Raw genomic sequence first — 26,017 nt, 5'->3', positions numbered from 1 at the left:
GGGAGGATGGAGGCCAGCTGTTGTCCGTCTCCAGCTGGAGACTGAACCAAAGGAAATGGGCTTGGAGTGCAGCCGGAGGGATTTAGGCTAGAGTCAGACAATAAGGAAGGATTTTATGACAGGTGGTTGGCCTGCAGGAGAATCCTGCAGGGGGCTTTGTGGAGAGGTATGGGGTGGGATCATGCTTGGACACAGGGGGGCCAGGATTGGGTGCAGGGTGGGGGGTTGCAATAAACAGGCGGGAGGGTTACTCCACAGGAGTGGAGAAACTCAGCTGTCTACCCCTCATGCAGAATTAATACCACTCCCTACGACCCCTGTGGGCTTCTTTTTTTTTGTTGTTTTTTTTTGTTTGTTTGTTTTTAAATTAGTGAAGGGGTTTACAGTTTAACCATCTAGTCATCTTAAACAAATTGCAGTAAATGGGTAAGCTTAATAATTCCTTATCATCAGAACCCCAGCCTTCAAGGATGGGTAGTTACTTATTACCCAGAGCCACCAGCCGGGGTGAAGCGAGAGGGAAAGGAGGAAGGAGCAGGTGGAGGGGCCGCTCTCGAGGCCCCTAGGTGGGGGAGAGTTTCCCTGTGGTCTGGGGTGCTCTGCAAGACAAGAGGTGGGTGATGTCAGCCACAGCCCTCCTCTCAAGGGGCATGGGTGTAACCAGAAGGCATGACCGAGGCAGGGATCAGGGATAGGTTTTATACCATGGAGGCAGGAGTGTGGGGGTGTCGGCGGAGGGGAACCATGTCCTCAGCATCCCAGCAAGGGAGACCAGGGCTGTCCAGAGGAACACGACCAGCAGCCTCCAGGGTTTAAGAGAGCTTCTTGGAACAGAGTGTCCTTCCAACTTCTGGGGGAGCAGGAAAGCAAGGACATGCATGGGAAGACCTGGGGCTCTCAACCCTGACGAGCCTCCTGGGCTCCCCCCCTTCCCCACCCACGTGCCTCCTTCCTCTGAAATCCTGATGGTTCCAAAGTCTGCAGGGAAGCTGACTCATCGGGGCTAGGACCTCTGGGGGCTTTGGCCTTGCAGACAGGTGGGGTGGGGTGGGGCGGGGTGAGGCAGGGGAGAGGCACTGGGGCAGAGAAACAACAGAGCCATCAATGCGGGCTGCCCTCACCTACCAGGACTGCCCACCTTACCCAGCGGAGCCAGAACCCACATCAACTGCACTGGCACCCAACTTTGTGTACTGGAAGGTGTGATTAGGAAAGGCATCTGTCTTGGAGACTCAGTTATTCATTAATACTGAGTATTTACTGGTGCCAGTTTCCGTTCTAGGAATAAGGGATGAATGAAGTCTGCCTTCTATCTTGGGGGAGATAAACAGGCTGTGGCCATAAGTAGTGTCCCCAGCCCTGGTCTTCCAGGCGGTGGTAGCCGGAAAGGAGGGCACTGCCGTTGGCAGCCAGCCCAGCTCTCTCATTGCAGCTCTGGAGGCCCCGTCCAGCAGGCATCCCCCTGCCCCCCCATCACCCTTGTGTTTCCCACGTCCACTTTTCTACCCAGCACCTGTTTTGGGGGCACACCATGTATGCCCAACACCGAGCCGTGCATTGTTTCATGTAAGGTGCACCCCAACCCGATGCAGTCTTGGTACCGCCGCTTGCCAGGTGCGGAAAGTGAAGCTCGGAGAGGGGAGAGGACTTGTCCCCGGTGACCTGCTGGTGAGTGGTGGACACCCAGGCACGTCTGTTTCAGAGCCCAGGCCTTTCCTGCTCATCCCCGGGCTGCTTGTGGAGGGTCCCAAACATGACGTTTGTGATTTTGAAGTGGCTTGGCCATCCCGGTTTGTGTTGTGCAGGCGTGCAGACCTGAGCTCTGGAGGACCGGAAGCAAGGTGGCGGGAGTGGGGCAGCCGGGCTGATGGTGAATCAGGTCAGGTCGTCAGCCCTGGACGGGGAGATAGCAGGTCAGCGGTTCCTGTGGCCTCCTTTGTGGCTGCTTGAGGGCTGTTTTTAGAAATCTTGCGTGGAGGGTGATTTCCGAGTTTGCACCTTCCACCCCACCACAAGGTCTGGGTGGATCTAAGAAGCATCCTGGGAGTTGGAGATGGGGAGTGTAAGCATAGGCTCATCCCCTAAATAATATCAAAACTAGATCTGCACAACGCTTTCGTAGCTCTGTGTCATCTGTTACCTTTGCCTACCTGTCTGCTGTCCCCTTCCCTGCTCTGCTCTGGTTGGCATTTGTCAACCCAGTCCCGGGATGGGCAATGGTTGGTCTGGTTGTTTGGCGGAAAGGAGCCTCAATGGAGAGTCAGGGGCTTCTGGTCGGTTCTGCTCTGTGCTTTGCAATCAGCTTGCTGTGTGACTTTGACCACGTCACTAGCCCCCTCTGATTGATTTTCTCACCTACAAAATGGGAATAGGAATATCCATTTTGCCTCCCTTCCCTCCAGGGTCTTGGCCTTGAATGAGATTAGGGCCACAGGAGTTCTAGGTGTGAGAGGTGCCTGACGATCGTGGGTTCAAGTGAGAAGGAGGGGAGTGCCAGCTCCATGCTCTTCCTGGGCCTCATTGTTAGAGCTGCTGGCTGGGGCCCAGAGAGGTTTGCTGGCTTGTATGGAAAGGACGAGCCAGAAGCTGAACCCTGTGTGGGGCACTTTCACTCCCAAGTGTCCCCATCCCAGAACAGGGGACTGTTCTGCCCACCTGGCATGCTTGAGGGGTCCTGGCCGAACAATTTTCTCTACATCTGGGAAGGCAGAGAGATGTCCGACACTCCCAGAATTTGGATTCTGGGGGCAGGGAAGAGGCCAAGTCATGAACCCAGGCCCCAGGCCCCAGCATCCCAGATCAGGAATTGATGGTAGCAGCACAGGACATGACATGGCCAGGCCATGGTCACCCCGGGCAGGGCAGTGGGTGTGAATTGTTGGGCAGAGAAGCTGAGGTGGATAAAGGATATCCCTCTTGTCATTTAGGTGTCCCTGAACATCCCACCTGCCGTGGGTCCTTAAGAAGATGAAGCAGGAGGTGGATTTGGGGAACATGGCTCCAGAGGATCACCTTGTGTGTGTGTTCGGGTGGGAGGAAGTGCTCTCAGGCAGCAGTGCCGGGAGACCCCGAGCTGGGCTGGCGAGGTCCCCTATGTCTGCACATACCGGGATTTCCAGTCCAGTGCGTCTGCTGAGGCTTCCAGTGCCTGAGAACACTTGCTGACGCCCCATCCTGAGCCCAGACCCCAGCAGCCCTCACTGTTTGCTTTAGCCAAGCCTGCAGCCTTCCCAGGTCAGCCAGTCCCTGCAAAGCTCTGCCCTGGGCTCAGCTCTCACGGGAGGGGGCCCCCAGCTGCTGGGGGGTTACCAGAACAATGGGGGCAGGGTCACCTGCCTTGTTTTTATTGTCCCTCCCGAGTACAAACAGGGCTCCCGGGCCTGAGAAAATCGGAAACCCAGAGATTTCTGTTGAAAACGTACTCCCCTCTGGCATGGGCTTGCCCCTTGGAGCGTGAGATCCAGTGGTGCTTCTGAGCTCCGCAGAGGCTGCTGAGAGATGGCCTGGGAGGGTGCAGGAGGGGAAGCCCAAAGGTGGGCTGGAGGACAGCCATGCTTCCACGGCCTGCTGCACTGGCTCAAGGGGTGGGGCTGGCCTCGGGAGGGAGGACAGTTTAGGTCTGGGGCAGTGGCTTTGAAATTGGCTGCTTATAATAGTAGAGTCATCCAGGGCAGATTTAATCATCTTAGTTCCGTGCCCCAGACCATTGCTGGCCGATTCCCCGAGGGCAGGACCCCGGCAGGAGTACTTTCCCAATCTCTCCCCCGGGACCATCTCTACACACAGTCCCGGTTAAGCAGTAGTATGGTGACCCCTGAAGTGTGCCTTGAGGACATGGTGGTATACCACTTGCCACTTTGCCTAATGAGGTTGTGCGGGTTTCTGTAGGTGTGACCAACACTGCAGGGGACTGTGCTTTGTTCTGTACACAGCCCCGCCCGAGACACCTGGGCTGAGGGAGGGCAGCCCAGACCAGCACCGGCACATTACTTTAAGGACCAAAGAGAAGTAGACGCAGTGAGGTGCCTTCTCCGTCCTGCAGTCCTGCATCCTCCAGGGGACACGAGGAAGAGGAAGCATGATCGAGGAGCAGGGCTCACTCCTGACGTGGGTGACCTGACTTGCTGGGGGCTCAGGAGGAGCTGGAGCTGGTGGCCAGTGAACTGAGTCTCGAGAATGAAAATGTATCTTCTCAAATGTGCTGTGGATTGGGGATTTGGGAAGTGCTGAACTGGGCCCAGAAGTCATGATTCTGGGCAGAGGAAATTATGCATTGTACAGGCAGGAGGACCCCGGGAGTCCTAGACCAACCTCTTCATTTTACAGAGAAGGAAGTGGACAGAGGTCCAGGGTTCCAGGAAGATCTCAGCAAGTGGCTGGCAGAGTAGAGCTGGACCTGGGTCCTCAGCCCTATTGCCTAGCCTACCAACCTAGCATTCCAGCCACGTGTCCAACAATTCATCTTTTCTTCTTTCCTCTAAAAACATAATAAATACTCCATGGGTGGGCACTGGCACAAATCTGAAAGTTACAGATAAGCAAAAAAGAAGTTAACAAAGTCCATACCGCAATAGCTGAGGTCTGGTCTCAACTGAGATGCGGTGTGGCCCTGCCCCCTTGGGTCCCTGCACCTGCCACAGACACCTGCTTCTTCCCCGGGAGCGATAGGGCCTGCAGCTGGCACAGGTATCAGGGTGGCACTGCCTGGCCCTCGCCAGTACCCCGTTCATAAGGTGCGCCTGCCTTCCCAGCCACACCCTGGTCACCTGGGCTGAGGGGAGAGGCCAGTGAGAATGCCCAGGGGCAGGGAGGTGGAGGCTTGGAGCCTGGCGTCCACGCCCATCACCCCACACTAGGCAGTGAGTGTCTGCACGTCAGAATCCCCCGTGGGGTTTGTTCACTACCCAGGTCAACTACACAGAACACTTGCCGGGGGGCCCAGGCACTGTAGTTATTTAACGTCCCCCTCCCCCCCCCCCCGCCCCACCCCGGGAGGGGGTTGTGTTGGGCAGCCTGGACTGAGAGCCACTGCCTCAATGACTGTGTGGTATCTAAGGCCCCTGAGCCTTAGTTTCCTCATCTAAAAACAAGCCCAGCACCCTCTCCGCCATCCCCAGTTAGGGAAAGCTTGAGAAGTCAAGTCAGTCTGAGCGGTGCAGAGGGACAGAGGATGGAGATAATCGAGGGCTTAACTTTAGTCTTCCACTCTAATTGGTTTTAGGAATAAGATAGTTAACAGGTGCTCACCTTCCGGCCGGGGCACTTTCACTCTGCCAGCAGTCCCAGAAAGGACTGTCTGATGGAGGACTGGCCCGCAGCTGGACAGACGAGCCGTTCCCCACTAGCCCCCCACATCCCCACTCCCGTTTCTCAAACTGCTCTAGGGAGTCCCCACGCAGGCTCTGGGGTCCCCCTCCCCTCCTCCCTTTATCTGTTCATTAGTTCAGGTGTTAAAGGATTTGATAAACATTGTTGTAAACAAGTCCATACTGCAAATACTTGCTTGGAAAGTGCCTGAGATAGGTTTACTAATCTCCACTTGATGTCAGTCCTGTTCACAACACTCCCCCTGGGCCTCCACTTCCCCCCCGCCCCAGCCCCCTGTTCAGAGGGGTTGTTAGACTAGATGGACATATGGACAGATAGGGACACGCAGGGAGAGGCCAGCAGGGGCTGGGTGGTAGGTGGGTGCTGTGAGTCCGGGGGCAGCTGGGCGGGGAGCTGGGGCCAGGGTTCAGACAGGCTGCCTAGGCCCCAGCCTCAGCCCCTCCTGGCGGGCACAGTGGGGGTCGCAGTGTGTGGCATGTTTCTCACCCCCAACTCACACCTTCCCACAGTCTGTTTGCCTTGCTTGGCTGCTTAGGAAACTGGTCAGGATGACTGGGAGCCTCTGGGTGGCAGAGATCAGGAGAGATGAGCCTTCTGAGGGATGGAACAGGGCATCTTGGGCGAGCCTGTTTCCCCTGCCAGGGAGAGCTTTAACACACACCCGCGTTCCCCAGGTTCTCTGGCTGCAGCTGATCCCGTCCCCCTTGTGAGTTGTTTTGGTCCCCCTTGGTGTTGGAGAAGTCCCCCTGTACCCTGAGGAAGCCGACTGACTGCTCAGACTGACAAAGGAAGCTTTCACTGTTAGAATAGGAAGAGGTGGGAAAAGGCTGCAGGTGTGAGGGAGCTTGGGGTCAGTGTCGCCTGTTCTCACCCAGGCCTGTCCTCCAGGTGCAGGGAAGTTAACCCCTTGCCCTTTGATTTAACGTTGGGGACGAGGGGTCTTTCCCCCTGGGTCTCAGATCCTCTTAGGGTTTGGTTTCCTCACGGACCCACATGACAAGTCACAGTGCAGATTGCAGGTGCGTTTATTCAGCGCTTACGATGATGTCCTGCACGCAAAAAGCGTATGTTCAGGAGACATATTTCAGGAGGTTATTCTTAGCACATGGAGAAACTGAGGCTGATAGGCTAAGTTATTTACCAAAAGACTTGATGTCAGCCATTGGGAGCCCTCTGCCTCCCGACATGAAGGCTGAGCCACAGAGAGCCTGCTAGTAAGTGTTTCTACCAGGGTTCACTTCTATCTTCCCTCTCCTCTCTCTGCTCACCTGCTGCCCCCAGGACAGTTTCCAAAGGGGACTGCCTCCCCTTCCTGCAGAAAGGACAGTCCTTCAGTCTCCCCAGGGACTCTCCCAGCTCTGCCATCCTGGCCTTGGCCGAGGGGGCTTTCATCTGTCTCCCGCACCTCACCCCTTCCCCAGCCCTCTGCCCCCTCTCAGAGTCTAGCAATCACTGCCCTTCACCCCACCCTCAGTGCCAGCTGGAGGCTGGTGGTTTCAGTGGTGTCTGCAGCCAGCCCTTGGCCCTGCCAGCCCCCGCTCTTGCTGGGGTCTGACTCTGCTTCCCTCTCTCTTCCCGGGTTCAGGCCTCCACCTTGTTGCTGCTGAATTTAGTTGAAACCCAGCTGCAGAGCAATACTGGGAAGGTGTTGAAGGGAGACCCCTGGGGGATGAGTCAGTCCAGGCCAGAGAATATACACTCATTGAAGATCATTTGCTCACCCACGTAACCAGCACCTTCGACGTGCCAGGCACTGTCCTAGGTTCTGGGAATACAGCAGTAGAAAAGAAAACAAAAGTCCTGTCCTCATGGAGTTTATGTTCTAGGGGAGTCTGCATTCCTGCAGATTTCTCTCGAATTTGCTTGGGAAGTTGTGTTTCAGAGACCTGGCTCCAGTCCTTGTAGCTAAGAAGCCCACCCTGAATCCCCTGCTCCCCTCTCCCCATCTGTAGGTAGCATGGGGTGGGGGCATTAAGAGCCAGACCGCATGAGTTCACTCCTCAGCTCCACCACAGACAAGCTGTGTGACCTTGGGCCACTTACTTAATTAGCCTCATTGTCCTCATCTGTAATTGGGGGCAACAGCACCTGCGCTTTAGGCTTGTAAAGATTCAGGGAGCTGAGTGATTTAAAGGGCTTGGTTGGTGTCAATCATATAACCGCTCAAAATCCACTGCTATCCAGATATCAACTGTTCTAATCTGTTAAATAAGGATTAATGGACCGTGCCCCCCTCACAAGGGGACTGGGAGGGCCAGGCAGATGATAAAAGTCCTTTCTACCCTGTGCTGAGCACCATGCCTGTGTGGCCGGCAGCTTTATTTCACCTTCCAGGCCAGAGGCCCCCAGCGCCTGAAATGGAACCGCAGCCAGGGTCTGGTAAAGGACTCTCGGGCCTGCGGGCCTCCAGCGGTGTGTGGGTCCAGTGGAGGCTGGCCTCAGCGGGGAGCCTTAAGGCTGCGTCCTGCATAGTGGGAAAGAGCTCTGTGATCCACCCCTGAGTCTGCCTGGGAGCTGGAGGCCAGGTGGGGAGTAGCTCCGTGAGCGCCAGATAGCTGCCATCTCCACCCCACCGCAGGAGGGTGCTTGAGGGGCAAGCCGGCTGGCTCTCAGCCCCACCTGCCTGTGTGTGAAGGTGGGCTTCGTGTCCCGAGCCCTGGAACTGGCCCGCTCAGCAGGATGAATCTCTCCAGGAAGGGGAGGCCTGGCAGCTGCCTCTGCCTGGGAAACCCCAGATCCCGGGGGATGAGGAGCTGTACGGGAACCGTATTTCTCGGACAGCAAGAGCTCAGGAGGGTGGGGTCAGGGCAGCTGGTTGCCTGAAGCCAAGGCAAGGGCATGTGGCCTCCCTGGAGGCCGGGCTAGAATGCTGAGCTCGGGTCAGAGTGGATGGACTGGTTTTAGGGCACTGTTTTTTCAGCTGGTGCGAAGGGGTGGAAGTATGCACTGGCCTCCTTCCTGTGGCCTCTGTGGGAAGGGGGGCAGGATAACCACGTCTAGCCAGGGCTCTCCTGGCTTCGTGCTTTTAGCATTCTGACCTTAGGCTACTTAGTTAACCTCTCCAAGCCTTACACTTTCATTTGCAAAATGGAAAAAATTACGTATCTTCCCAGCAGGATTCTGTCCTCATTAAGTAAGCTAAAGGCAGTAAAGTGTTAGCACAATACTCAGTGCATCAGTGCGTAGTAAGCCCTCAGTAAATCACAGCTGCTTTGTTGGGGGGGAGACCCAGAAGGGAGCTCGATCCCTTCCCCAAACAAGAGGTAGGCCCGGGCTGTGTGCAGTATCCTTTCTCCCATCACTCTCCAGGGTCATGTGGAAAATGAAAATATTGTCTTGTGTGAATTAGGGAGCCAAGTTAAAGAATCCTGTGAGTGAACAGGGGCCACCTCCTCCTGCTAGAGCTGTTTGCCTAACCCTGGGGACAGTACGCCACGTCCATCGTGGTGTCAGCCTGGCTCCCCCGTGCCACTCTCCCTAACCCAGGGATGGCCTGGATCTTGGGTCAGGCCCTTTGTTCTGGGAGACTGCCCCCTGCATTCAGTATGACCCTGACCATCACCATGGAGTTGCCCCTGCCAGAGCCACAGCTGTACATGGTGGGAACAGGAAGCAGGCCCCCAAGTCTACATCTGGACTTCTGCCCCTCCCCCAAGCCTCACTTCCCCCACCTGTCGAGGGACACCTGGCAGGGTCACAGGAACAACCAGTTAGGTAATATGTGTATATACACCCCAGCAAGGGGTGTTTGCCACTCAGCAGCACTAATAGCCTTCTTCCCACTCCAGCATTGTGATGGACCCAAGCTGATTCTCAGGCCAGCTGCTTGGTGGCCGTGGGCAGAGAGGAGGCAACAGCAAGGAGTGCTGGGGGTGCCTAGGGGCCGGTAGAGCAGAGAAGAGGGGAGGGGGAGTCCCACTGACTTGTAACCAGAACCTAGCCCAGCCACGTGTAACCTCTGTCAGCCTGTTTCGTGACCTCACCAGTGGGCAGAACTGCCACCATTGGATTGCTGTAAGGGCTAGTGGTGCTTCTAGCCCTGGGGACATTGGGAGCCTCAGAATGCCCCCTTCGCTGCCCCTCTCTGGGTGACCATGGAGAGATAATGGAGGTCTTGGGGAAAGTGCTTGGGGCTGTGGCTCCCTGATAACCCAGGGCTGGAGGCCGAGGCTGCAAGGCTATGCCCCAAAGGGCATAGGATTGGCAGAGGGAAAGCAGGAAACCCAGTTTTTCAGCTGCAGAGCTCCCAACCATAATGCCCTCTTTGGTTACCTGTTTGACACTTTGTTTTTTTTTTTAATTAATTATTATTATTATTATTTTTTTTTGAGAGAGAGAGAGAGAGAGAGGGAGAGAGCATGAGTAAAGGAGAGGGGCAGAGAGAGAGAAAGAGAATCTCAGGCTCTACAAAGCATGGAACTCAGTGTGTGGGGCTCCATCCCATGACCCTAGATGACCTGAGCCGAAACTAAGAGTTGGATGCTCAACCGACTGAGCCACTCAGACACCCCTGTTTTGCCACTCTTATGTTTGGTGTCTCCTTAGTACTTACTAATGATTCCCAAATCACAGATTGCCTTTGGAAAGCCAGTGTTCCTCAGCGGAAGCAGTGTTGGCATTGTGGGTTAGGCTGTCTTGTGAGTCGCTGGACATCTAGCCCCATCCCCCACTAGAATAGATGGGGGGCCAACAGGGACTCTGTCTCCTCAATGTGCTGTCCATGGTGCCTGGAACAGTGGCTGGCAAGATAACACTCCCCACTTAGGCAGCATTTCCAGACACTTCCAGAAGGTGCTCCCGCCCAGTTGGGAACCCTTGTTTCCAGTCACACCATCAGCATCCCTGATGTGCTGTGGTCACCCTTGCTCTCAACACTTTCTATTATCAGAAGTGGATTACTGCCAAGAGCAATCCATTCTGAGGTAGCTCACTATCCAAAAAAGCCACTCTCCTCTTCCTTGGGTAATAGATCATGTGAGGTCAGGCACCCACAGTGGAACAGAGTTCCCCATGTGTGACCCAGCCCTCGATAGATAAGATGTTGACACTGTCTGAGATTGTGTTGACTTTTCTTTCAGCAGCCACCCTCGTGTTTGTTAGTTTGTGGTCAGCTGAAACCCAAGGACTTCTCATTTCACGCCTATACTGGCCTTTTCTAACCCAAAGTGTATGACATGAAAAACTTAAAAGATGGTCATATCTTGTTAGTTTGGGCCCATTTTTCCAGTCCAGATGATTTTTGAGTTCCAGACTGCCATTGCAGTGTGTTAATAACTATCTTCCCACCCTGGCCTTGTCCGCAGTTTTGCATCCTTTGCAGAGGAGACTGGGCAGCCATCTATGTATGTGTTTTCTGTGTTGTTGATTAAAATATCGAAGAGGCCAGGCCTTTGGCATGATCATGGAGACCTCAGGCCAGGTCGATAAAGATCAAGACCTCTTGGCTGTTTATCTGCCTTTAAAGGGATCCAAATTAATCCCAGCTCTGCCCTACATTTCTCTGTCTTGTCCACATGAATATCTTTAAGCTCATCTGTTCGGCTGCCTTGTTGAAATCTAGATTTACTGCATTCCACCCAACTTCAAGGGTTTGCAACCCCTTTGGAGCGGGAGATGCACTTAGCTGAGCGTGACTCATTCTTGATGAACCTGCGCTAGCTTCTGGTACCCACCAGTTCCTCTTCTGATTGTGCCAAACTTGCTGCTGTCCCCATTTAGACATCTGTAAGAGTTCTGGTTTGAGTGTCTAGAACCCACCCCTTTTGTTTGTGTGAGAATAGGGACAGCTTTCGTGTTCCCGAGACTCCACGGGGATGAGCAGAGATGGCGCCCTGATGGCATCGCTCCCTGCCAGTGGTGCAATTCCTACTTAAGCGTTCTTTTCATCTGTCAGGCTGAGCTCCTCGGCAATTACGCTTTGCCCTTTCCGCTCTACAACAAAGGCTGGGGCCAAAGGGAGCCGCCATCTGTTTGACATTAAGACACGGGACCCTGCTACATTCTCCTGCTTCGGACGTAGGTTTAATTTCTGAGAAAACCGTTCGGATGGACCTGTTGGGCCCTTAGGATCTGAATGCGCTGGTACTCTCACGTGGAGGGGGCCCTGCTGGCTAGACAACCAGCTCTCTGAGCGAAGGGTTGCAGGCAGCCTGCGGCCTTTCTGCTTTGCCACTGCACGGCCTGCAGAGAGATGCTCTGGAAGCGCCGTGAGGAGGCAGGGCAGCGAGTGGTGTGGTTTGATGGCCTGTCAGACGGGCATGTCATCATGGAAAATTCTTCATGGGATCTGCAGATCCGTTTACACGGGTCTGCTGCTGCTCCCAACTGCTCATTCCTTCTCAACAGCCCCAGCCCCTCCCTGGTTTCCCACCGGACTTCAGTCACACTGTGGTGGGTTACAACTCTGGGCTTTCCGTCTGCCTTGCTCTTCTTCTGCCTCCCCTCGGTCCCAGGCTTGAGGTTTATAGGGAATGTGGCTGAGTTCCCGGTCTCTGGATTGGGTGGCCCACCTGGGGCCCTCTTTGGGGGCAGAACTGGAACCTCCCAGGTTTAAATGCTGGGCCCTTCTGTGAGCCTCCTTCTGGGGTCCACACCCTGTCATCTGCAAGTTGGGGTGAATGGTGGCAGGACTGAAGGAAGGGCTAGAGGCAGTCTGTGGTCGGCCAGAACAGGTTTGGCAGCTATCAGTGTTCCTGGAATAGATAAGACTTCTTCTGGGGCCACCAGTGGACTTCCCCAGGTGGCCTCTCACCTGCTGCCCACAGTTGCTGGGAGCCCTGTGGGGACTGGTAGCAGGATTTTGAGTCGCCTTGAAATGTGCACACCACCTTTGATGATCTGTCCTGGACCAGACCTTGAAATTGCTTGGCCCAGGGCAGAGAGAGGGAGCCAGAGAAGGGAAGGAATGGGGAGTCTGTAGGGGAAGAGGGTAGAGTCCCAAGCATGGGGAAAAGGAAGCTAGCTGATTCGTACACCCTGAGACAACAGATCCAAGAGAGCCCTGAGCTGAGGTGAAGGGTATATGGGGGTCCCTCCCAGGTCTGTCCTGCAGTAGAACACTTCTCTGTGGAGGGCTGTGGAGGGCTGGGTAGGGTGTAGGCATCCTCCTGCGTGTCTGAATCACATGTGCCTTCTTTGAGGCAGAATAGCCTAGCACAGTAGCTCTCTAAGTGTGGACTCTGGACCACTACCACCAGCATCACCTGGAAACTCATTTGAAATGCAGATTCTCAGACCCCCTTCCCAGACCCACTGAATCAAACTCTGGAGGTGGGGCCCAGCAGTCTGTATTTGACAAGCTCTCTGGGTGATGCTGGTGCACACTAGTAAGGTTGAGAAGCACTGGCTCAGTGAGAGAATGGACTTTAGAGACAGACTGCTTGACCAGCTGTGTGACCATGGGCACATCACTTAACCTCTCTGATCCTCTATAAAATATTTCATCACCTAATAAATTGGAGACAGTAACTGCCACCTTATTATTGTGATGATTACGAATGCTTACGGAGTTATGTACAGTGCTGTCACTTAGAAAGCATTAAGAGTCAGTCTGTGTCTCTCTTTTTAGGTAGTATCTGATGCTGCAGGACAGGGCGTGGCCATTACAGGGAATCAGACCTTCAACAACTGGAATTGGCCCAATGCAATGATTTTTGCAGCTACAGTCATCACTACCATTGGTAAGTCTTCTGGGACCTTCAGGATAGCCACTGCCATGCCCTAACTCCACGGAACCTTGTAAAAATCCAGCTCTGGTCCCATGGCCTTGTTGCATTGTGCTCTTTTAACACTTTCCTAGGCATTTAGTCAGTCATTGGTGATGGGCCACGCTTGGGAGATTGTTTTCCAGGAGTCCTCACCTGGGCTCTTAGAGCAGAAACGACACAGCCCAATAGCCAGGGCCATGCAGGAGGTTGAACAGGTTGCTCACTGCACAAACCCAGCCCATGCTTGCCTACCAGGCTGGGTATTCTGATATTCTGTGGCTTCATAACCGACCACCCCAGAGGTTAGTGGCTTAAAACGCAACTTATTATTCGCTTTTGCCATCCTGTGCGTTGCCTGGGTTCAGCTGGTTGGTTCTTGCTTGAGGTATGTAATGGCGGAGGCAGTCCTTGTGAGACTGGAGTCAGCCAAAAGCACTACTGGCTAGACATCCAGGACAGCTTCGTCCACTGCACATTTGATAGTTGACACTGGCTGCTGGCTGAGAGCACGGCTGGGGGTGAAAATGCACTGGCTTGGGCAGCTCATAGTATGGCAGCTGGGTTCCAAGAAGGAGAATCCCCAAAGTGAGCATTGTAGGACGTCACGGGGAGAAATAAGAGGGCTTCTTAGACCTAGCCCACCGGGCATCACCTGCGCTGCATTCTCCGGTCAAGCCAGACACTGATGTCCAGATTCCAAGGGAGGGGATTAGATGCCAGCCTGCCATGAGCAGCAGCATAGGCTTGCACAGGAAAGGGAGGGATTAAGAATGGTCTACCACGGTGCCCCCGGGGTGTCTCCCCAGAGAAGGCTGTTTGTAATTTGCACAGTGGTGCCATATGGACTAGTGGAAGGTTTACTAATGGTGAAAGCTTTGTCCACCAGGGAGCTCCCAATCTGATGGAGGAGACATAGCCCATGCTATCACACTTGCTCTGTAAATGCTCATGACCGTAGTGTGATCAAGTGAAGTTTCATTTCTTAAGTCCTGATGTTAGATCAATATCAAGTGATCTTAGGGAATGTGGGTGTGTGGATGTGGGTATGGGTACGTGATAGAGGCAGGGGCCAACGCTGGATCTGGGTCTGTCACCCTTGCTGTGGCTCTCTGTGCCTCACTCTCCTCTCCTTCCTCAGGCTATGGCAATGTGGCCCCCAAGACCCCTGCTGGGCGCCTCTTCTGTGTCTTCTATGGTCTCTTCGGGGTGCCACTCTGCCTGACGTGGATCAGCGCCCTGGGCAAGTTCTTCGGGGGACGTGCCAAGAGGCTGGGCCAGTTCCTCACCAGGAGAGGCGTGAGCCTGGTATGTCTCCAAACCCTAGGTGCCAGGCAGCACTGGGGGGACCCTGGCAGGGGACGGACGGGAGGATGGGGAAGACCAAGAATGAGCAGAGGTGCCAGGGCAGATGGCAAGAGGGCAGTCCTAGGGCCCCCTGTCCTGTGAGTGAGGCCGGGAGCGATGCTGCTTGCCCTCTCCTGGGTGGTAAGCCTGCTCCGTGGCCTCCTGGGTGCCCCTGCTGGGCTTCCCCAACTCCGCCATGGTCTGACTTGGTCTCCCCACCACCCCGTCAGCGGAAGGCGCAGATCACTTGCACAGCCATCTTCATTGTGTGGGGCGTCCTGGTCCACCTGGTGATCCCGCCCTTCGTGTTCATGGTGACTGAGGAGTGGGACTACATCGAGGGCCTCTACTACTCCTTCATCACCATCTCCACCATCGGCTTTGGTGACTTCGTGGCCGGTGAGTCCTGCCCTTTTCCCCTTGCGTCTGCCTTCTTGCCTTCTCTTTGTCTGCTTCTCCTCCACCTGCAATTCAGCTGATCTTTACTGGGGCCCCAGTAGGTGTTCAGTGTCCTGGGCAGCCCCCCACCCCCCAGAAATGGGTCCTTATCCCTCCCTGCCTGATGCAAGAGGAGTAAATGCAGAAGCCTCTTCTGTTTCCCTGTCTTTCTTGGGTCCTGGCTTTTGCTGCTTCCTCTCCCTCTGTTCTCCCCTGTCTCCTAGGCCTAGGTTCACTAGGGGCTCTGGGTAGGGCCTGGCCCCTGCGGGGTTTGTGCCTGTGACCCAGAAAGCCCTAAAGCCAAGCCAGGAACCCCCTTCCTGTTACAGAGCTGCCGGCTTCCATCTGTCAGAGGAGCGGAGGGTGCTGTTCTAGAGGCTTGGCTCACAGGCCCGAAACTTTGCTCTTGCCACAGGCAGTTTAAAGACAAGAGAGGCCTTCTCCTAAGCTGCCCCACCCCCTGGAGCCGGGACATTCCCCTCCCACTCCTCCCCTACTTAATCCAGCAGGTGATAAAATTCTTTGGCTCCAACCTCTCACGGACTTGTGCTTGTGGCCTGCACAGCATCTTGGCCCTTCACCTTCTTGCCCCTGTTTGGCTGCATTGACCCAGCGTTTCTTCCCTTGATGCCTGCTGCCCTGCCCAGCTGACCCCAACCTTGCTCCAGGGGCCTCTGGTCTCCCCCCGCCCCCTTCCTAGGGGGCAGGAGCAGGTCACTTACCCTTCTGCTTCAATGTAAAGGGAGACTCAGAATGCTAGGGCAGGGGTGGGGCAGGGGTGGGTGGCTGAGTGGTGGGAGGAACAGGAAAGATGCCTGAACACTCTACTGACCTCGGCAGATCAGGGCCTGCTGTCTTGGTAGATAAATTTAGATGGAGGCACAGTCCTGTCATTGTCTAAGGGACCCTGGACAGGCAAGAGAAGCCTTTGTCCTGGGAAAGTAGGGTGTATTTAGTCATCCTTTCTCAGCTCCAGCATGACTCCAAACCTCTGCCTCAGTTTCCTTATCTGTAAAATGGATTAAAAAAAATAGCACCTACCTAATAGGGTGGTAGAAAATCATATGTGTGCGGAGGCTAGGACCCAGCAATGTTAGCATGTCCCTGGTTGTCATCTTGTGACCAAGAGCCCTGAGCAAAGTTGATAGCATCCCTCAAAAACACCTCTTATCTGCCAGGCAGACACAGCACCTGTCTTCAGGGACCTGATTTGATGAGGGTAGTATAGGCCTTGCCCTGCAGGAGCCCCACTCTGGAGGAAGCCCCCTTCCCCTAGTCCCTTTTCCAAGTTGCTCCCAATTGGGGGAGGGGGGGAGTGGCAAGATACCTAATAATACAGATCAATATGCCTAGAAGTGAAAGTTGAAAATCTCAGATAATCCTGGAGTGTAGGAACTCAATCAGAGCTGTGTAGGATGACCCGGGAGGACTGCCTGGAGCAGGTGTCAAGAGCCTGGCCTCTGAGGAGGAGGATGTGGAGTAGGCAGAGCCCTCCAGACCATGGGAAGAGCCAGTCTGAAGAGGGCAGAAACAGGAAGTCAGGGGCAACCAGACCCCCCTGAAGGAGAATCAAGGCTGTCCAGAATAGTTCTTGCTGAGGCCAGTGCATATGGACCTCTTGGCCCGACCCCCAGCCCCATGCATATTAAGCCAGTGGGTCCATCCCCAGCAGTGGAGATGCCAGCTACTGTCTCATGTAATTTCCATCCTGGTTTTAACTGAAGCAGAACATACACGCCCCAGAAGTGTACAGAACCGCTAGATGTGGTACAGCGAATCATCGAACGGCAAACCTTCATGAACTCTCTCCTGATCTGCATGTTGGCTGTGTTAATAGCCTCCCCAATACCTTGGCCTTTGAACCTACTTTGCCCTAGGGAACCACTCTCCCGACTTTTGACAGTTGAATTGAGGCTCAGGCAGATTAGGGACTAAGATGGGGACATGAGTGACTGAACCATCAGGATGACAGGACAGCCCAGTTGCTAGTCCTTCCTCTCACTGTGCATCCCATTCTGTGTTCTGACACTGTGCCTGCTCTCAGAGAACACGGCTTTGGCCTTAACGTGTCTCCAGGTCCCTGCCGACGCTCTTCTGACCTGGGTTTCCTGTCCTGTCCGCAGGTGTGAACCCCAGCGCCAACTACCATGCCCTGTACCGCTACTTTGTGGAGCTCTGGATCTACCTGGGGCTGGCCTGGCTGTCCCTCTTTGTCAACTGGAAGGTGAGCATGTTTGTGGAGGTCCATAAGGCCATCAAGAAAAGGCGGCGGCGGAGGAAGGAGTCCTTTGAGAGCTCTCCACACTCCAAAAAGGCCCTACAGATAGCCGGGAGCACAGCGTCCAAAGACATCAACATCTTCAGTTTTCTGTCCAAAAAGGAGGAAACCTACAATGACCTCATCAAGCAGATCGGGAAGAAGGGAATGAAGACGAACGGGACTGGGGAGAGGGTCCCAGCAGTGGGGCTGGGGCCTCAGGGGGGTGGGCTGCCAGCCCTCCCCACCTCCCTGGCCCCCCTGGTGGTTTACTCCAAGAACCGGGTGCCCAGCTTAGAAGAGGTGTCTCAGACGCTAAGGAACAAAGGCCATGTGTCACGGCCCCTCAGTGAGGAGGTTGGGGCGGGGCCCCCCAAGGATGGCTCCCTGACCCCTGAAGTGTTCATTAACCAGTTGGATCGAATCAGCGAGGAGGGGGAGCCATGGGATGCCCAGGACTACCACCCACTCATCTTCCAGAATGTCAACATCACCTTTACAAATGAGGAAGCCGGCCTCTCAGATGAAGAGACGTCCAAGTCCTCAATAGAGGACAACCTGGCAGGGGAGGAGAGGCCCCAGGAGGGGGCCGAGGCCGAAGTGCCCCTGAACCTGGGCGAGTTCCCCTCGTCTGATGAGTCCACCTTCACCAGCACCGAGTCTGAACTCTCCGTGCCTTACGAACAGCTTGTGAACGAATATAATAAGTCAGACTGCCCCAGAGGCACGTGAGGCAGGGCCGGCTCCCCACCCCACCTTCGATGGCTTCCGTTTCCCTCATCCTAGGGCGTCCTACTCTGGCCCCTGGTCGGGGGCAGCCCTGGAACTGGGAGTGGGGGGCCAGGGGCCTTCCTCACCTTCCATCCCCTGCAGCTAGATGCTACTGGCAAACATAGCATGTGCCCAGGACAGGGCCTCTGTTCTCCGGTTGAATGGGCACCCTGGCAGTGGGAGGCATCTGTCCTGAGCATGGCTGGTAATTTTGATGGTTCAGTGACCTGTGTGGGCTGGCAGGTGACCCTCAAGGAGGCCTGCACCTGCATGGGTCTTCGTGCGTCATTCGGTTGAAAATGTCACACGGTTCTCTTAGGCGGGGGGCCTCGGCTGTTTGAGTTCACCAGTGTTAATGAGCTCCTGTGAGCCCAGCACTGAGTCAGGTATTTCAGAAAAGAGGCAGGGGAGGGCATTGTGAGACCCGGGTCCTGCCTTTGAAGGAGGGACGGCTGTGGTGTTGGGGGTGCTGAGCATTTCAGCTCTTCAGCAGTAGCGGGGCCCTGTGTGGGGCACATGTGTGACCATCCCCCAGGCCCTCCTCGTCTGCCTGTCAGGCCTCTACTGCAATCTCAGTAGGGAAGAGGCACCCAGGGGAAGGGAGAGAGGAGATACTGGGCAGGTGCTGAAACACTCCTCTGATATAAGGGCCTGGGAACAAGCTCTGAGTGTGGCCCAGGGTCTTGTCACTGTGCTCGGACCAAGGCCCGCCCCCCCCCCCCCCCCGCCCCAACCCAGAGCCCAGTTCCCCGATGCAGACACCCTTTGGCCAAGCAGTGACAGACGTCGGCTTTCTCTCTTCCCAGGAACGTTGGGGGAAGAGGGTGGCAGTAGCCAGGGAGCTGCAGGAGTAAGCTCACCTCTGGCCCCAGCCTCCCTGTCTGGCTGGCTCCTTATCCCCTGTGCCCAGAACAAGGACCTCATGGCTCCCTGGCCCTCCTGGCCCCGTGGTGGTGGGGGGGAGGGGGGGCAGGGGGAGGAGGTAAGTTGCTCTTGGCTTACAAGCGGGAATGGCCAAATATGAATCGGCTCCTTCCTACAGCCACGGTTTACCATTTGTGTGTGTGTGTGTGTGTAAGTGTGTTTAAGAAAGAAAGGACTGGGGACAGGGGGAGCAAAAGATAATGTGAAACTGTGCACAGACCCTCTCTGATGAGGGGCCGGCAAAGTTCTCTGCGATGTACACCTGAGGGCCGGCCCTCTCTGCCCTGCGCATTCTGTTATTTTTAAATAAACTGCTGTTTTTATATACCTGGCACCTGTTGGTTTCAGAGCCAGAGGGGAGAGGAGGTGAACGAGCAGGGTCCCAATGACTGGGATGTTACATGTTCACCCTTCTACCCCCAACTCAGCTGGGCCTTTCTTGGTGACCTCAGCCAAGGTCATGCTGTCAAGAGTCCCCACGTGGAGAGGGCGCCAAGGCACCCATAAGCGCGTGAGCAGCACATTTGGGGGAGAGGCATCTGTCACAGGCACCTGAGGCTGGCCAGGAGGTGAGTGATCACCCTTGGCCCAAACACTCTCTCAGCCCCCCGCCCAGTATTGTGGGGCTGGACCCCACCCCCCAACATGTGAAGACGGTGATGGGCCTGCGTGTCCACACCCACATTCATCCCGTGACCCAGGGCTATGCTGGCTGGGCAACTGGGTGAGAAGGAGTGGCCTTCGGTGTTTCTGTGAATGTTTTAATGAGTTCATCTTCGTTTCCTTGCCCCACCTTGCCGGGGTGTCCCTGGCTGTCCTGGAATCACACTGTGTGTACATACTGGCAATGATGTCAAATGTAATTTATTTTAACCTTTTTACAATAAAGCCTGAGATGGACAGGCCAGTCTGGTGTGTGCTATGTCAGGGGTGGGGTGGGAGCGGGTGCTGGGCAGGGGCAAGGTGTGGGGGCAGTCTGGGAGGATTGGGGGCTCGGTGAACTGAGGACAGTGGGAGGGTCTCGTTGACTACTGGGGGGAGTGTTCTGGAAGGGAGAGGAAAAGGAAAGAGGTGAAGGGGGTGGAGGGGCAGGTTACTTAAGATGGGGTAGTCAGGGCAGGCTTCTAGGAGGAGGTGACAGTTAACAGGTCTGAATGAGGATTGGGGAGGAGCCTTGCAGAAAGTGTCCTAGAACCAGGAAGGAGTCAGGAGCCAGGGGAGAGAGGTGGGGGGATCTTGGCAAACTGTCAGCAGTCTGCCAGGCACTGTTCTGGTGCTTTATACCCCTCTGTGAATGAGCTCCTTTGATGGTGCAGCAGCCCTGTGCGGTAGGTGTACATGCTGTTTTACCGGCGAGGAAACAGGTACAGAGAGGTGACTCGGGCAAGATCTCAATGGATGGTGAGCCTGGATTCAAACCCATGCAGCCGCGCTCCTGGGTCTGTTCCCCAGCCACCGCGATGGGAGGAGGAAGCAAGCCTGTGCTTTTGTGGCGACTGACGTCCCTGAAAGGGCTCCTGTCTCAGGAAGGTGGGACCAGCCTGGAGTTCGAGGGGTGGGCACCGGGGGCTGGAAAGAACGTGGAGGAAGGACTGACCAGGCTCAGCTGGGCATGTCTGAACCCATTTAACGAAAGGATCTGTCAGGCTTCTATGGTTCTGGGGCCCCCTAAAGCAGCACCACACAGGACATTAGTTAAACGTTTGCATCTGTTGGGAAACATGTAAAGTTCTGTAGTTTCAGGGTGAGCCACGTTTTTCACGAAGGCATGGATGTGTTCACAGAGGGTCATAGGTGTTTACAATACCACCGGTTCTAGAACTACTTGATAGCATCCCTACCTCTGCCAAAACATCTCTCCACCCCTCTCCCTCTCCTCGCCTGCACCGCCCCAACCCCCACACACAGGTCCAAGATTCTCTGGCTTTGCTTAACACCGTTCAGCTTCAAGGTAACAATTCCATCACGCTAAGTGCTACCTTTATATACCTTGGAGCATCCCCGTGGCACAGGTTATTTGACCCCACTTGCAGCTAAGCAGATGAAGGCTCAGAGTCTGACTTTACCCGGCACAGCTTCGCACAAACAGAAGCACAAATGGAAGCCTGGGGTGGAGGTGTGGCCTTGGGCCACTGTGGCTAAGATTAGTCAGGAGCTTTCTGAGTAAAAGGTCTAGAAACAGGAAGGTGGCAACAGCTGGAGCAGAGGGTGGGGCCTGGGAGGCCCCAAGTTGCTGAGGGATCAAGAGCAGAGGCAGGGTGCCACGTGGGGAGTAGGAGTGTGGTGAGGTTTCCTGTCACCCTGTCATTGTGAGCTGCCTGGGATGGTCGGGAGAAGGCCCTGACAGGGAAATCCCTTGTTGACACCAGATTCAGAACCTGGGTCAGTGAGACCCTGATAAAGAGACCAGTACGTTCATGGAGTGCACTGCTCAACCCTGGAGGTCCACGGGGTTCTGAGGCAGACCCTCCCACTCAGTGGACCCACTCCCAGCAGCCCCAACCCCTGGCCCTCTCCTGCTCCCTCCCAGAAGCCCTCCTGCCCTAGTAGTGAACTGGCACTGTACTCTCCACCTTCATTGCCTGGACTCACATTCATCTGAATGTTTATTGAGCACCTACTATGTACCAGACACTTAGAAAACTACAGTGTATAAAATGGACAAGCTCCCCCCCCCCCCCCCCCTTGCATTCATCGAGCCCATAGACTCATTCCCTTTGTTCTAACTTCTGGCTATTTTTCACGGCCTGTGCTTGGTACTGACGTCCGTATCCCTCAAGGCTCTTTTCATCTTGCCTCTAATACAGACCCTCTTCCACCCGACTGGCACTGCCACCAGCAGGGAGAACCCTGAAGTCAAATCTGACCCCCTTTCTGTCCTGTCTGAAACTCCTCTGGGCTCCCACTCCTCTTTCGTGCACCTCTCTCTCCAGCCTCCTCCTCCTCCACCACCCCCACCTCTTTCAGGGCTCCAGCCATAGAACAGTTTCTCACATGAGCCAGACCCCCCCCCCCCACTCCGTCTCTGTCCACACTGTTTCGGGGATATGCCCTTCCTCTCTCCCGACTGAGTCCTAAGGTCTGGATTAAAGGGGGACATTGGTTTCTCGGGGAAGAGTTCTGCAGTTACTTGCCCCCCTTCTTGGTTCTGGCTCAGATGTTTTTCCTCTGTGCCCAGAGCACCTCTCTCGACAAGCCCACTCTCAGGGCCTGTCTCCTAGTCTTCCGCACCCGGCCCCTGACGGGGAGCCCAGAGACAGCCAGGAGTGGCTTGTACATCTTTGGATCCTTACCGCAGGACCCGGCACAAAGAAGGGCTCAGTTTTTCTGGCGTTTACTGCAAGGAGGGGTGAATGAACCAGGGTGCTGAACCCTCCCAGTGGTAATTCATTTTCTCCTCCTGGGGTAGAAGCCAAATCAGGAGGCAGGTCTTTTCCCACAAGGGCGAGTCTCGGCTTGTCGGTGGATGATCTTGAGGGACCATGTTCCAGGCTGTGGTGGCCCGGTGAGTCACTCAACTGTGCCAGGTCACCTCAGTCTGGCACGCAGGATGCGGACACAACACCCCTTATTTGTCCACACCCCCCTTTTTGCATTTCCCCACACCTGTCTGCCCTCATGCCTCGTCATCCCCACGGCGGCCCCAGCCACCACTCATTGATGACCCGGGGGACTGGGCCTTCGCCCCAAGTCCCTGTGCTTCCCGGGGGAATGCCTCTGCTCACAGTGACCCCTCACCTCGGTTGCCAGCTGCCTAGTTTACAAAGCCCTTTCACATGGGTTCCTGTGGGATTGTGCAACAGCCCTGGGAGCCAGGTGCGATATTTTACAGCCCAATTTAAGGGGCTTTTTTCAAGTGAGGAAACGGAGAATCTTGGTTTGGTTTCCCAGAGGCCTCAGAGCAGAACCGGGAGATGGTTGGAGGAAGCAGCAGAAAGGGAGGGGAGATGAAGATGGGGAAAGAGCAAAAGGCAATAAAGAGGGCATTGTTGAGTGGTTCAGCTAGTTCTACTGTGGGAGATTGGGGTTCAAACCTGCTGGGATCTCCTGAAAAACCTGTCCAATACACCTCAGAACTGTCCCTCTGAAGGGGGGACATGTATCCACCCATGTATCCACCCATTCCCACCCCCTTTGCTTGAGGCTGACCCCAGGGGCATTAACCCCCACCTTCCTCCCACACAGGCTGGATGTGGCAGACTGCACTGTCCAAAGATCGCCGGGACAGTGTCTCCCATCCCACATACCGGTTGGCAAAGGGACCTGGCCACTCCCCCAGCAAGAGGTGGAGTCTATTTCCTTTGCACGTGGTTGGGACGATTTTGATCAATGGAACACTGAGGAAACGACCTTCTGTGCTTTCTGAACCTACCTGTTAAGAGGCCCGGCAGCTTCCACTTTGTGCTCTTGGAGAAGCCAGCCGAAATGTGAGAAATCTACCTGGAGACCCGGTGCTGTGAAGAACCAAACTAGCCACGTGGAGAAGCCACAGGGACAGAGAATCTGCCCAGCTGAGGGGCCATCTTGGACACTCCAGCCCCTGCTGGAGCCACGTGGAACAGAGCCCAGCCATCCCCCCACACTGCATAATCACAAGCAAATAAATGATTGGTGGTGTTTTAAGCCTCTAAGTGTTGGGGTGGTTTGCCACACAGCAGTAGATAACGGGGACACAGGGTGGGCTTGCCCTGAGCTATGCTTCTGCCCGGCTTTAGAGAAAGCTCTGAGGTGGAAAAGCAGAGGAGCAGCAATGCATGCTGAGGAAGCACTTGGGCCGTGTGCATGGGGCTGTGCACTACGGCTGCACCGACACCCGAGGTGGGCAGAGGGGTTGGGACATGGGGTACAGACAATAATCTGCTACCATGAATCTAAAACTCTTTGAGGAAGTAGCACAGCTGAGACCAAACGCCCTCAGGTTTTGTAATTCCTAACCTAAGATCAAAGTTTTTTACTTTCAGGATATCAAAGCACCTTCTTTCTATTTTGGGGTCTCTAGCTATGTTCGGATCCTCTCTGCTATGTTTAAACAGTACCGGGACGCCTGGGGTCTGCTACCATCTAGCAGTGTGACCTAAATAGTCACACCTGCCATTTTTGGGATCCTCACCACCTCCTGACCAGGACACTTTATGCCCATGGTCTCATTTAATCCCCGCAACATTATCCGCATTTGGAAGCTGAGGCTCAGAGCAGTTATGTAACTTCCCCAAAGTCACACAGCTAGACGCACAGCCCAAGTCCTAACCTGAAGACCCCCCAGCCTGAGCTACTAACTACCACACCAGTCTGCTCTCCTGCAAAACTCACCAGGCAATTCCTGAGCTCCGCCTTGGGAGATTCTGAATCAGAAGGTCAGGGGTAAAACCTTGGAAATACCCAGGTTCTGGAAACACCTGGCTGGAGACCTCAGAGGTCAGGTCCCTCTGTATTTCTGACATCCCCTGCCAATGAATCCCTGCCTGTGTTTTCACTCTGCATTGAAATCTGTGTTTACCTCCAGTTATGGAAAACTTCCTCCTCATTCTTTGATTCCTTCACCTGCAGTCCCGGCCAGCTGAGCAGCTCTGTCTGGGGTGTTGACATCACAGTCCATTCAATTCAACTGACCTGTATTTGTGGCATCTCTCTTAGGTTACCTAGAACACCTGATGTTGGTTGAGGGCAGGAGGAAGCAAAATGAGGAACAGATAATTGCCTACCAGGCAGTCAGCAACTCCCCTCCACCCCATCTCTTTACTCAAATTCCCACCCTCAATTATTCACTCCAGAGGAAAGTTCTGACCCGGTGTCCTGGAGCCTGTTCATACTGGCTCATGAGACCCAATGGTTATAGTTTCAGAAATTTTGCAAGCTGGTTGCATAAAAAAACTAAAAATTAAATTATATAAATATGCAAATTATATTAAGAACAAACACAATGCTCAAAACTCATCCTTTCCTAATTCCATGCCACTACTATTCATGCTTTGGAGGAAATTTGCATATTTGTAGGTATGTAGTGGGACTATTATATAATGGTATTGCTACTGTGTTTCTCTCCTCAACTTCATGTTTTGTGACATCGTGTTGGTAGCTTAAAATCAGCCATAACGGGGGCGCCTGGGTGGCTCAGTCGGTTAAGCGTCCAACTTCAGCTCAAGTCATGATCTTGCAGCTCACGAGTTCAAGCCCCACATGGGGCTCTGTGCTGACAGCTCAGAGCCTGGAGCCTGTTTCAAATTCTGTGTCTCCTCTCTCTGCTCCTCCCCCACTCATGCTGTCTCTCTCTCTCTCTCTCTCTCTCTCTCAAAATAAATAAACATTGAAAAAAAAGATTTTTAAAAAATCAGCCATAATGGTTAAGCATCCGACTTCGGCTCAGGCCAAGATCTTGCATTTTGCGAGTTCGAGCTCTGCATAGGGTTCTGCATTAACAGCTCGGAGCCTAGAGCCTACCTCGAGTTCTGTGTCTCCCTCTCTCTGCGCCTCCTCTGCTTGTGCTCTCTCTTTCTCTCAAAAATAAATAAACATTAATTTTTTTTTCTTTTAAATCAGCCATCATGGGAGTATCTACACCATGGAAATGGGCAGACACTACAAATTAGGGCTCTCCCCTCCTCAGAGAGCCAGATATTCAACATTTACCAGCACACTGTTGCACTGATCTCCTTCTGGACTGGCTGTGTGGACTGGGTGGGGTGGGGGGCAGTGAAGTTTGCCTGTCCTGGAAAGGAGCAGGCATGTCTGGGTTTCAGGGAGAGCATAGCTCATGAAGAATCACTTTATCCCCCCTGACCCCTCAGACCATTGTTTACTCGCTGTGAACCATGTGACCCACATTGGTAAAGCTGATTGGACTAGGAGAGGAAACCTGAACCAAGATGGACCAATGAGATGAGCTCGCTAGGCATTCGAAATTAGGGTGTTGAGAGACTGAGCCAGTGAACCATGAGGAGCAGAGCAGTGAGGTCATGGAGGCTCGGGAGTGGTGGCAGACATTTGGGGTTATGTGGGAGCCAGAGGACAGAGGTGTGCAGAGAGAAGCAGGAAGATAGAGAAGACACATAGTAAGAGAGGCAGAGACAAGGGACCTGGACAGGCCTTGAGAGCTGTATCCTTATGTGGAATCTCACCTTTTATAACAAATGGACCTTGATCCATATAATGGGCCTTGAGCATCCCATACGAAAGCCAATAAGCACGAAAAACCCTTATGTGCCCCTCACTTTGTCCCCAAGCCCCCACATTGTCCCGCTAAGACATTGAG

The 26,017-nt window shown here is 54.5% G+C and overlaps 1 protein-coding gene across 1 annotated transcript in view; it reads left to right on the top strand.

Moving 5' to 3' along the window:
* Positions 1–19,668, top strand: part of KCNK5 (potassium two pore domain channel subfamily K member 5) — a 38,467-nt gene extending 18,799 nt beyond the window's left edge. Inside the window, exons 2-5 of the mRNA XM_043591308.1 lie at positions 12,896–13,007; positions 14,173–14,339; positions 14,609–14,777; positions 16,940–19,668. Of these exons, the coding sequence (XP_043447243.1) occupies positions 12,896–13,007; positions 14,173–14,339; positions 14,609–14,777; positions 16,940–17,805 (1,314 nt within the window). The 3' untranslated portion in view covers positions 17,806–19,668. The remainder of the gene's footprint in view (positions 1–12,895; positions 13,008–14,172; positions 14,340–14,608; positions 14,778–16,939) is intronic.
* Positions 19,669–26,017: the final 6,349 nt, after the last annotated feature.

The sequence above is a fragment of the Prionailurus bengalensis genome, chromosome B2 (assembly GCF_016509475.1).
Source record: "Prionailurus bengalensis isolate Pbe53 chromosome B2, Fcat_Pben_1.1_paternal_pri, whole genome shotgun sequence".
NCBI lineage: Eukaryota > Metazoa > Chordata > Mammalia > Carnivora > Felidae > Prionailurus > Prionailurus bengalensis.
Note: the sequence above shows the minus strand (reverse complement) of the source record. Positions and strands in the feature narration are given on the sequence as shown.